We start from the raw sequence: 12,399 nt of genomic DNA, 5'->3' as shown, positions 1-12,399 counted from the left end.
CAAGCAACACCAATTTATCAGATTTTCTAGTAAGAATATTAACAAAAAGGAGAAAAATATACAAATCTCCTTAAAACTACTGCTCAATTTGTAATCATCTCTGACTATTCTATTTTAAGTAAAAACTAAAAAGAAAAAAACATGAGACTTAGGTCTTGTTTGGATACAGAAATATTCTCAATTCATCTCATCTTATCATTAATATTTTTTTAAATTTATATATAAAATATAATAAATAATTTAACTTTTTTAAAATTTTAAAACAATAATAATATTAAAAAATAATATTTTATTCAACTTTAAAATTTAATTTAAAATTATTTTATATTATCTCACTACTAAATGGGACTATTAAACATTTTTTTTTTCTAAAAAAGACAATAGAAACAAGAGAGAGAGAAAAAAAAAACCCGACGGGCTAAAAAACCCGAACCTGACCTGAACTACCTGAGGAGTAGGTCACGAGTGAGAGTGTAATATAATCAGGAGCGTGGGATACGAAGGAGCGTGTGGGAAGTCAGAGGTCTTGAACGGAGCATAAAGTGCGGATTGGTGGGGAATTTGGGTCCCCCCGTAGAGAATCGTCCCCGCAAGTCTTCTTCAGCAACCCAACGTCGTCTTGGCTGTGTATAAAATCAAAATAGGCAGGAACCCAAGTGCCTCATTGCGTCCTTCGTAATCATACAACACCGTCGGCATCTACTCTCTCTCTCTCTGCCATTTGATTTTCTTTTTCCTTTTTCATTTTTGACGCAGTGGTTGTAGTTCTTCCACCATGTATTTTCTACTATAAATTTGATCTGCTTCTCTCGCTTAAGGGGTTTCTGTTCCGATTCCGTTTCTTGTTACCTCAGGCTATAGTTTCGCCTGCTTTCCAACATGGCTAGCGACAAGGGCATCAGTCTTGAGGAGATTAAAAATGAGTCTGTTGATCTGGTACTCTCTCTCCCTCCCTCTCTCTCTCTCTCTCTCTGTATGAATATGTTTGGTTCCCGAGAAAACTTCTTTCAGTGGATCCAAAAAATTTTACCTTTTGTTTTCGTTCTGATATGTTAAAGGGCTAAAACCAACTCGAGCGATCCATGCATGCGGATTATTACTCGTTTCACTCTATATTTATATCTTTTCGGAACTCAAAATATTTTCGAGCAATCCCGATTGTGTGTGTATATATATATATCTTTTTCTTTATTTTTGTTCGATGTGTTTTGCTTATTTTGGATGGCGTAGATCTGAAGAACATGTCCGTACTTTTTTCCTACCTTTTCTCTTCGACCAAAAGATGATTTTTAGCATTTTCAAATCATTCCAGTGAAAGAAAATGACCTCTTTGTGTGTGTGTGTTGAGCTTAATTTCGAGTTCACAAAAGATAATCCTTTCTGTTAATGTTTCGGCGGGATAAGTATCGGAGATTTCCCTTTCGGGTTGCCTGTGAGTTTTGTCCACGTCATATCGGCGACGGGACGCATGAACGACGGCGACTTTTGAAGCCACAAAAATACAGTCACCGCATCAGGGTCGTTCAGGACACGTGGCTCCACATTCTCGTGGCTCCAGAGAGGGGGCTTGGACGGTCCTGATGATCCTGTTCCTATTCGTAAACAATTTTCAAGCCCCAATAATTAATTTAGGAGTTCATTCTGCATCACACAAATTAAAGAAGGAAAAAATGAAAACCCGGATAAGGAAAAAAGGGAGAAAATATATGATCCGTGCGCCCTATCACATGGAATCTGCGGCTTGACAACGCACGCTTCGTTCACAGAACGTGGCTGAACAGGTAATCAACCTTAAAGGCTGTTTCCACTTTTGTCATCAACCGCCATCTTAAGCGCGTATGATCACCGGAGACCTTTTTTTTTTACCTCTCAAAATTATATATTCTATATATATATAAATATATTTTTTCATGGCAGTCAGATTATTTTACTATTTTATTTGCATTAAAGAACCTTATACCACAGCTAGGATCCTGTGATTGCTGTTCTGTCTTGTTATATCGTACTGGTCCGGCTCTCTGTCTCTCATTCTTCTGTGCTAATTTTTGGGTTTTGTAGTACTTCCGTGGTACTTTTGTCCCTTTACCTATATATATATATATTAAATATTTCTTGTTATTTTTTTAAATCAAGAATTATATTATTTTCTGGACTTTTATTTTACTGCTTTTGGGTTAGGTAAAATTGGGACCAGTGTCGTATTCCAAAGCAACTTTTTTTGAAAAAAAAAAGGAAAGAAAGAAAACCCAATCAACCTAATAATTCAATATGCAAGTTGATAATCTGTAGGTCAAGATTCCAAACAAACAGTTGAAGTCAAGGACAGTGACGATATTCGTTCCATGGACGAATTCACATGTATGCGTACTGTGCTTAAGCAGATTGCATGCATGCCATAAACCAATGGAAATTGTTGGCATTGTGTTGAACTTATAATTCTTAATTAGAAAATATCCTTATAGGAACAAGTTTAAAGATTTCTAAATCGAGCTCTTTTTATGAGATTATTAGACGCGCCAATATTAGCAAACGGTACTGCAAGAGTTGATTTCTTTCCCCCCATTGGAAACCTGTGTGGAATGGTAACCCTATTGTCCCTCCCGCTCACACATGTTCCGACTGTTGTGAAGAGTAAGGGGAAAGCGCAGAGCTTCTCCTAACAAAGAGAGAACAATTTACATGGTGGCATCAAAATAATTTTTGAAAACCAAACGGGTATTGCTCATGTAAAGGAAATTGGAATTTGATTTCCAACAAAAGAACGTGTCAATCTTCATAAAGGAGACCCGCAACCCCATGATCCTACCGAGTAGTATGGAATTTTGGTGATCCAGAATTGTGTGATTTTCTGAATGTTGTAACTAATTGAGAGCCTTGACTAAAGTTTGAATTTCACAATAAGCACTAAATTTTAGTGTTATCGTTGTCTAGAATCAGATGACATTTGTTGTCTATCCTTTCGATGAATTCCATTTCTCAATTTCTCTGAAAACAATCATGCTTTGCAACATGACGAGTTGCACTTGATTGATTCCATAGTAGTTACGACATTAATACTATCTGGTTACTAGTTTATAGATAATGCATGAAGAATATTGAAGATTTTTTTTTCTTCTGTTAACAGGAAAGAATTCCAATTGAGGAAGTGTTCGAGCAGTTGAAATGTTCAAGGGAAGGTCTAACGTCAGAGGAAGGAGCCAACAGGCTTCAAGTTTTTGGACCAAACAAACTAGAAGAGAAAAAGGTCCTGTCCATATATAACCATTGATTGATGACACTTGTTTCCTCTTCAATTTGCTATATTATTGACTTCTTTTTTGTTGACATGCAATGATCATTTCATGTTTCTCTAACAGGAAAGCAAAGTTCTCAAGTTTTTGGGTTTTATGTGGAACCCATTATCTTGGGTCATGGAAGCTGCTGCAATCATGGCTATAGCCTTGGCAAATGGCGGTGGAAGACCTCCAGATTGGCAGGATTTTGTTGGTATTGTTGTCCTATTGGTGATTAACTCGACAATCAGTTTCATCGAAGAAAACAATGCTGGCAATGCTGCTGCAGCCCTTATGGCTGGTCTTGCCCCCAAGACTAAGGTGCAAAACACATTTACAAACTTCATGTGCTTAACTTTGTGCTGTTATTCTCTCTCTCTCTCTCTCTCTCTCCCACTTTTAGTATAACAGTTTCTTGTGGCGATATAATGCAGGTTCTGAGAGATGGTCGGTGGAGTGAACAGGATGCTTCCATTTTGGTTCCAGGAGACATTATTAGCATCAAATTGGGAGATATTATTCCTGCTGATGCCCGTCTTCTAGAGGGTGATCCTTTAAAAATTGACCAATCTGCTCTAACTGGAGAATCCCTTCCTGTTACTAAGAACCCTTCAGATGAAGTATTTTCTGGCTCAACTTGTAAACAGGGTGAAATAGAGGCAGTCGTGATCGCTACTGGCGTCCACACCTTTTTCGGTAAAGCTGCGCATTTGGTTGATAGCACCAATCAAGTTGGGCACTTCCAGAAAGTTCTCACTGCAATTGGTAATTTCTGCATTTGTTCAATCGCTGTTGGAATAGCCGTTGAGCTTATTGTCATGTACCCAATACAACATCGCGAGTATAGGGATGGAATTGACAATCTTCTGGTTCTCTTGATCGGGGGAATTCCGATTGCCATGCCTACTGTTTTGTCTGTCACCATGGCCATTGGCTCCCACAGGCTCTCTCAGCAGGGTGCTATTACAAAGAGAATGACTGCCATTGAAGAAATGGCTGGCATGGATGTCCTCTGCAGTGACAAAACTGGGACTCTAACCCTGAATAAGTTGACCGTTGACAGAAATTTGATAGAAGTGTTTGCTAAGGGCGTGGAGAAAGAGCATGTTATGCTTCTTGCAGCAAGGGCTTCTAGGACTGAAAATCAAGATGCCATTGATGCTGCTATTGTAGGGATGCTTGCTGATCCGAAGGAGGTATGATTTGGAGCCCCTTGGTTTTTATTTGATTAACACAGTAATTTCTAAAGAATCGTGCTGCATGATTATATCATTGTTAATTCTGCAGGCGCGAGCTGGTGTCAAAGAGATTCATTTCTTTCCATTCAACCCTGTCGATAAGAGGACTGCTCTTACCTACATCGATGAAAGTGGAAATTGGCACCGTGCCAGTAAAGGTGCTCCTGAGCAGGTAACCTGGTTTTTCCCATGTTATCAAGTTATAAGAAATTGTTTGCAAAATAATTGTTCATGTGTTTGTATTCTCCCAAAAACACAGATAATAAACCTTTGCAACTGCAAGGAAGATGTTAGGAAAAGGGTTCATGCAGTGATTGATAAGTTTGCTGAACGTGGTCTTCGATCTTTAGCTGTTGCAAGACAGGTTTGATGAAATGTAGCATTTAGAAACATCCAACGCTGACACTAATTGAATACAGAATCTCATTATTCCCTTTATGAATTTTGTCTGCAGGAAATACCTGAGAAAACAAAAGATAGTCCAGGAGCACCTTGGCAGTTCGTTGGTTTGTTGCCTCTCTTTGATCCTCCTAGGCATGACAGTGCAGAAACCATCAGAAGAGCACTTAACCTTGGAGTGAATGTCAAGATGATTACAGGTAGATCTCATTGAAACACTTGTCCTCTTTATGCTTGTTTTCATTTTCTACTGTTTTTTCATTGCTTAAGATATTTCCAGGGGATCAGCTTGCCATTGGCAAGGAAACGGGTCGGAGGCTTGGAATGGGAACAAATATGTACCCCTCTTCTTCATTGCTTGGCCAAAACAAGGATGCTTCAATTGCAGCCCTTCCCGTAGACGAGTTGATCGAGAAGGCTGATGGGTTTGCAGGAGTTTTTCCAGGTGTGGATTTGTGCGCGAGCGCGCATGTTTGCGCTTTTTATATCTTTATTTTTCTTATTTGTAAGTTTAAAGGTTATGGCCATGTTTCCTTGTTCTAACTCTCCTTTGAAATTGGTAGAACACAAATATGAAATTGTGAAGAAGCTGCAAGAGAGGAAGCACATCTGTGGAATGACAGGAGATGGTGTCAATGATGCCCCTGCTTTAAAGAAGGCAGATATTGGAATTGCTGTTGCTGATGCTACTGATGCTGCTAGAGGTGCTTCGGACATTGTACTCACTGAACCTGGTTTGAGTGTAATTATTAGTGCTGTGCTGACCAGCAGGGCCATTTTCCAGAGGATGAAGAATTACACAGTCAGTTACCTTTCATCGTCATTCTTAAGTTTCAGTTATGTTTAAGAGGTGTCTATGCTCACGTGTACTCTCTCTCCTCTGCAGATATATGCAGTTTCAATCACAATTCGTATAGTGGTAGGTGTACAAATAATTACAGATTCTATATACATGTCAACTGATAATTCAAGTAATGCTGTTATTTAGCGAGTCCTTTATAGATTCTAATACATTTTTCAATTATTCTGATCTGGCAGTTTGGATTCATGTTTATTGCTTTGATATGGAAGTTCGATTTCGCACCATTCATGGTTCTAATCATTGCCATATTAAACGACGGTAAGACATATTTTCAAGTCACTCTGAATATGTCTCTCCATACAATATACCATGACTGACTGACTTTTGCATGATTATGAGTCTGATTTTGTGCATTACCATCTCTCTAGGTACGATCATGACAATATCAAAGGATCGGGTGAAGCCATCTCCACAGCCAGACAGCTGGAAACTGAAAGAAATTTTTGCTACTGGCATTGTGCTCGGAGGTTACTTGGCACTAATGACAGTGATATTCTTTTGGGTTATGAAAGACACCGACTTTTTCTCGGTAATTATAACTGCTTCGTCGCTCTTATTATTAAACCAACTTTATAAATTCCTTCAAGAAAAAGCAAAACAGAGACACTGCCCTACTTCACCTATCTGTTGATTTTATTCCCTTTTGTTGGTAAATGACCAAGAATAATTGGGCATTCTATTCTATTCGTGTTCCTTGTTCCCTTTTTCAAAAGATATATAATCTTTTTTGGTTGGCAACTCCACTTCCTCTTGCATTGTTTAGGGCCCCCTTTCAACAGACAAAAAGTAAACAATGGAGAAGACAGTTCAATATTAAGAAGCTTAAAAAAAGAAAAGAGTAAGAACTAAAGAACACTGTTTTTGTCTTTTAAGGATTCGTGATACTTTTAAGGAAGTTCGTATACATTTAGTATTCATCAACTTGAGGTCACTTTACTAATTCATCAACTTTCAATTATGGTTTATGTTATTTTTGCATTTAGAACTTTCTTTAATTGTATTTGAAACAAATTAACCCATTTGTTCAATGTTTAATGGTATGCTTTAAAATCCCGGCTGCGCAAGTGAATGTGCACTATTTTTGTTATTTAGATATCATTTTATTTATCTTTCTTACTTTGTTATTCAGGACAAATTTCACGTGAGATCATTGAGACATAACGATAAAGAAATGATGGCGGCTTTGTACCTGCAAGTTAGTATTATAAGCCAGGCCCTTATTTTCGTCACAAGGTCTCGCAGCTGGTCCTTCATTGAACGACCTGGACTTCTCTTGCTCACTGCTTTTGTACTTGCTCAGCTGGTAAGTATTTAATCTAAGAGCATGCATCTCTCTCTCTCTCTCTCTCTCTCTCTCTCTCTCAGAGCTTGCCTTGTCAAACGCTATAGTTCTTTGTGAAACGTTAAACGAGAATGTAGTTACAGTGTAAAAGAGGAGCAAAGGGAGAATGTTAAACAGATGAATGAGTGTGTTGCTGTGGGCTTTGCGGTGAGGAATAGTTAGATCGCTCACTCTTTTTTTTAATACCATTTAATTGTGTTGAATAGTTTAAGGACGTACCTTTTATAAAATGTCTGTCTTTTTTCAGAAATGAGACTTCCTAGGCTTGCTATTCTTTGTGTTTCTGCGCGTTAGACATTGAAGACTTGATATATGGATTTGTTGGTGAAATGGTTAACGCTCTGTTCAACAAAATAACTGCACATTCTGTAATTTGCAGGTAGCTACTTTCATAGCCGTCTATGCAGATTGGGGTTTTGCACGTATTAAAGGAGCTGGGTGGGGTTGGGCCGGTGTAGTCTGGCTTTATAGTATTGTAACGTATTTCCCACTTGATTGCCTCAAATTTGCAATCCGATACATTCAAAGTGGGAAGGCCTGGGATAATCTTTTGGAGAACAAGGTATTGTTCTTTCAGTTCCATTTATGTTTTTCTAATGATGGGTCTTTTTCTTTTTAGAATAATCTATCTAGTATTATTCCTCTTGCTTTTCATTTGATTGATTGTTCTGCTTCCTTCCCCCAACAGACTGCTTTCACTACAAAGAAAGACTATGGCAAAGAAGAGAGAGAAGCACAGTGGGCAACTGCGCAGAGGACCCTACATGGTCTTCAACCACCTGAAACATCCAACGTCTTCTCTGATAAGAGTAGTTACAGGGAGCTTTCAGAGATTGCAGAGCAAGCCAAGCGACGAGCTGAGGTTGCAAGGTAAGCTTAGTAGAACATTTATACGACCATTTCCAGAAGTTTGAAGTCATGTTTTCTGGCGTCCAATGTTGGGGAGACTTTTGCCATTTTCATTCTTTCCTGCTACACACTGATGATATTTGCGGAGGGTTTTAATTTATTTCCTTTGGTTTTAAATTGTGCAGGCTAAGGGAGCTTCATACCCTGAAGGGGCATGTTGAGTCAGTGGTGAAGCTGAAAGGACTAGATATCGATACAATCCAGCAACATTACACAGTTTAAAAAGTTCATATAGTCTTCCTTAGAGAGAGATCTCTAGTTTCATGTTTTCCCAGATAATGCCATTCATGATGATAGAGATGGCCTAAAACTTTATCTCTAGGTCAGAGTGATAATCCTCTTGGTAAAATTCCAGTAGTTACTATATTGCCTGTTAATTTTTATCTATTATAAGTGCAGAAGAAGGCACTGTTCTCTTTTGAAGCCAAATGATACCATTTACTCTCTCTCTCTCTCTCTCTCTCATGCATGAAATGACGAAACAAATCAGGCAGATTAACTTTCTCTCGTTCTAATACTGTTTTATAGGCATAAAGCCAAAAAAGAATAAAAAAGAAAACTTGCTTCTAAGTTGCATATAAAATGGTGTGTATTTGGTTTCCCCTTTTTAGTCATCGATTCTGAGGCTTTCCGGCCAACAGACATACTAGGAAGATAAATAAGTGAATTGAAAGATGCACTTACACAATTGTAGAAGCTCTTTTAATGAACACATGGCTGAGTCGCTGACACCCCCATTGATGCTTTCAATATTAATATTATTACAAAATGATCAGATAAAATCTACAAATGAGGAGTAAAATGTTTTCTGACTTACAAATCTTACACAGAAAAGATATCATCTAGTTCACCATAGCACAGTTGTGCCTAATCTCACCTTGGTTTCCAGTCCGGACCCCCACCCGCCCAAGCTTAGTAATGGCAGCAACAAAAGCTTGTTCAAAAGCTGTGTTATTGGAAGCAAATAGGTTCACAATTTTTCTCGATCTCTTGTCAGTAAACAAAGATTGATCGGAGGTGAATAAGCCCATCCCTTGCTGAAGGTTCTTGTAGTACATGTTATCAAATTTTCGAGGTGTGTTTGGGTCCATGTCAATGACAAGTCTGGGGTCTATATTTTTGGGGCAAACTTCCCGTAGATACTTTCCATATGCCGGATCAAGTGTTGGATCAATTCTGTTGCTGCTTTTGAAGTTGTGGATCCGATCAAAGAACAGTTTGCAGTGTGCGAACCCGATAGTATGTGCTCCTGCAGTAATTCATTTCTTTAGCTAGTAAAGATTGAATAAGTTTGGCAACTGTAAAGACTTGAAAAAGTAAACAATTTTCTAATGTTAGTGTTTTCCAGTTCACAAGAGTAGGTTCAGACTCATGCAAGTGGTGGCTGACTTTGGAAAATCTTGTAAAACAGAAGGCGAATCACCATACCATTATAACTTCAATTATTCTATATTTTTTTATAGCGCATTTAGTTAAAGTTTGCTTTTTTTTTTTGTTTTTGTATGTTTTGATAGATCAGATCTTTAGAATAATTTTACGTACAACTGTGAAGTCCATAATCACCACGTAATCACTCTAAAAAAGAGTTTGATCGGCTATTAAAAAATTAAATTTTTCACAAAAAAGCAGTATCAAAGTTTCTCAAAATTATGCCTGACTTTTTTTTTTCGGCTGAAGAACTGCTGACAGTAAAATTGGCTGGTGATGATTGGACCCCAGCTATAGTAAGAATCTTTCGAGCTCTCCTTGCCCCAACAGTAAGGAAATATGGTACCTGATAGTGCGATTAGATCTGTTTTGGAGAGACCATGTGAGGTAAACAAAGAATGGAGTTGGTTCAATTTAAAGTCAGGATGAGGGAGGTGGTGCCGGACACTAGCTCTGGTAGATATCCTGCCATCAAGTCTTCCCAATTCTACATCATAAGTTGGTCCCCCTGTCTGCACAAAATTCATTTACAAGCTTCAATGAAAAAGAAATACCCCACCAGTTGAAAGAGAAAAAGCAATCATTCTTAATAATTTTGTGTAGCGCTCTATAATAATTAGCAGTTAGAATCATTTGAATCTTGAATAAAAATGAAATATTAATGTTTTCTATAAGAGGGATGGTTATTAATTACCAGAGCAACAACATCCCTAGTGGCCATGGCCAATATATCAGCACATGAAACCTTATTCCTACACTGGGGAACACTATCAACTGCAGCTTTGGCTTTAATCACTGTGTCAAACCCATCCCCAGCTAGTGAAAGATCATCTGCATTATCCTTCTCTGATGTGTGATTTCTTGTAGCCAAAATCACCGAAGCATCACAACCCTGTTGAAAAACACATCTTTTTGTCTTAAAGATGAACATTAACATGCAAAATGGAGTTTAGGAGAAGGAACAAAAACCCGGACAAAACAGTCGTGAAAGAAGAGCCGAAGAGTGGCAGGAGCTGTCACAAATGTCTCCTGGAATTTCTGTTTAACTGCAGAGCGGACGATTGCTTCAACATTCGGGCATGAGTGTCGGTAATGGTCGACATGAAGGTGAGCATAAGCTACAGTAAGGAGGAGTAGAAAGGAAAGACAGTGAAGACTTTTGTTGGGCATTTTTGGGTTCATGTTACTAACGTTTGGTTTGGCTCAGTAATTGGCGCTGCTATATAAGCAACGACTGAGTCAATAGGATGAGGCCCGTCACATTCATCTTTCAAGAAACAGTAGTTCCAGACTCCGAACGACTTGAACAGATACTGCCAAACCAAAAAGCACGCATTCCTTAGTGGAAAAAGCGCATAAAACATAGTACCCACACCTTGGAAAAAAAAAACACCTCAACGTCCTATAAAAAAGCTACAGATGTTAAGCATAGGAGTGAATAATGGCGATCCATAACATTCACCTTAAACATATCCTACAACAACTGTTGTTTTGCTCTCTAACATCACGTCTGACATAAATTACATGTGCATATGCGAACCAATAAGAAGAGGTGATGGGCTCAGGAAAAGAAGGTTTGGCAAGTACAGTCTGGCATGTCATTAGTTTTTGGGGTTCCAGTGACAAAGGTTTCCAATTGCCGACTGCTTTTGCCCATAAACTACCATAAGAAGAAATGGGGAATCCTTATCTCAGGAAAAGAAAATGTCATGAATAAGGAAATAGAACTCTTTTGCAATATGAGGACAAGAGGAAAGTAGTAGTTATCTGCAAGCTTTACAACTGCAACATTAGGTGCTACGAAGGGCACAACGTTTCTTTTATCTTTAATGGCCGAATTGATCAATGGGTTGTCATCTGCTGCCACATGGTATCCACATTCTGCATTTTGTCCACTGGAACGTTTCCTGAACAGCATAAGCTCACGGAATAAAAAGACCAACTGCTATTTGTCGTTTGCTCTCTCTCTCTCTCTCTCTCAGCATTCTTGGGTTCATTGATTTGCATACCTATATACCAGAAAATAAACTTCCAAACAGGAATGCTACTGTGAATGAGTTTGATATAAATCTTGTTTTTTTATCTTTTCTCTGACACTTATGATAATTGTCAACATCCTTTATGCATCAGCGTTTAGAACTTAAATGCAATTCTAAGGGCGGCTTTAATATTTCCATGGATGTCTCACCTTCATTCACCATTACTATGATTAAAAAAAAAAAATCTTGCTTTTTTCTTTTTTTCAGATGTCGGCAATTGGTTTAGTCCATTTAAATAATAAGATGAGATAAGATATTTTTAAATAAAAATTAAAAATAAAATAAAATATTATTAAAATATTATTTTTTAATATTATTATGATTTTAAAATTTAAAAAAATTGAATTAAAATTTAAAAAAATTATAATAATAAAATGAGATGATTTCTCAATCCAAATGAACATACGGTAGAGCGAACATCAGTACCTTCCCTTGTATAGTAGATAGACCCTATAGAATAGGCTTTAATAGACCAAACATCTCTTGTGAAATGTAACCTTTCGGTGGAAAAGCATCTCTTCAATAACACATGCAATAACAGTCACCATGGTTCACGAGAAGACACCATGTGCAAAAATCTCTCTTCCTCTTTAATAAGGAAAACGAACGGCTGAGACGCGCCTTAAATAAATGCATTTAAACTCTATATACCATACAGGGAACATTTTTGCACCGACAATCATCCTCCCATGTACCAACCGTTGGGATTAAATAAATAAAATAATTTCACCGACAACTGCCAAGCCAATAATTTATAGGAATCGTCCAAATCTGCCCTAAATATATAGAAATGAAAATAAACAGCAAATAACGGCCATTGAGTAACCTAGAACAGAGTTATGCATATCGGATGTAAGAGAATATGAATTTGGTGTCTGTCCAAGTTAAAAGAGCCTTGCTAATGTCTCTG

General features: G+C 37.8%; 2 protein-coding genes across 2 annotated transcripts; one reads left to right on the top strand and one right to left on the bottom strand.

Moving 5' to 3' along the window:
• The first annotated feature begins 629 nt into the window (after positions 1–629).
• LOC109016418 (plasma membrane ATPase 4-like) lies at positions 630–8,451 on the top strand. The gene is made up of 16 exons (XM_018990096.2): positions 630–936; positions 3,125–3,244; positions 3,357–3,593; positions 3,707–4,468; positions 4,560–4,682; positions 4,770–4,874; positions 4,965–5,109; positions 5,190–5,354; positions 5,473–5,711; positions 5,796–5,828; positions 5,948–6,029; positions 6,140–6,300; positions 6,901–7,074; positions 7,493–7,675; positions 7,802–7,983; positions 8,148–8,451. The coding sequence occupies exons 1-16, from the start codon at positions 880–882 to the stop codon at positions 8,242–8,244; spliced, it is 2,865 nt and encodes a 954-aa protein (XP_018845641.1). The 5' UTR covers positions 630–879; the 3' UTR covers positions 8,245–8,451.
• A 271-nt stretch (positions 8,452–8,722) lies between these two features.
• Positions 8,723–11,393, bottom strand: LOC109009576 (peroxidase 16-like). The gene is made up of 5 exons (XM_018990098.2): positions 10,913–11,393; positions 10,420–10,763; positions 10,145–10,342; positions 9,797–9,962; positions 8,723–9,271 (listed from the first exon to the last, which is right to left on the bottom strand). The coding sequence occupies exons 2-5, from the start codon at positions 10,630–10,632 to the stop codon at positions 8,865–8,867; spliced, it is 984 nt and encodes a 327-aa protein (XP_018845643.1). The 5' UTR covers positions 10,633–10,763; positions 10,913–11,393; the 3' UTR covers positions 8,723–8,864.
• Positions 11,394–12,399: the final 1,006 nt, after the last annotated feature.

The sequence above is a fragment of the Juglans regia genome, chromosome 11, assembly GCF_001411555.2.
Source record: "Juglans regia cultivar Chandler chromosome 11, Walnut 2.0, whole genome shotgun sequence".
Lineage (NCBI taxonomy): Eukaryota > Viridiplantae > Streptophyta > Magnoliopsida > Fagales > Juglandaceae > Juglans > Juglans regia.
The sequence above is the reverse complement of the archived record's forward strand: the minus strand, read 5'-3'. Positions and strand labels throughout refer to the sequence as shown.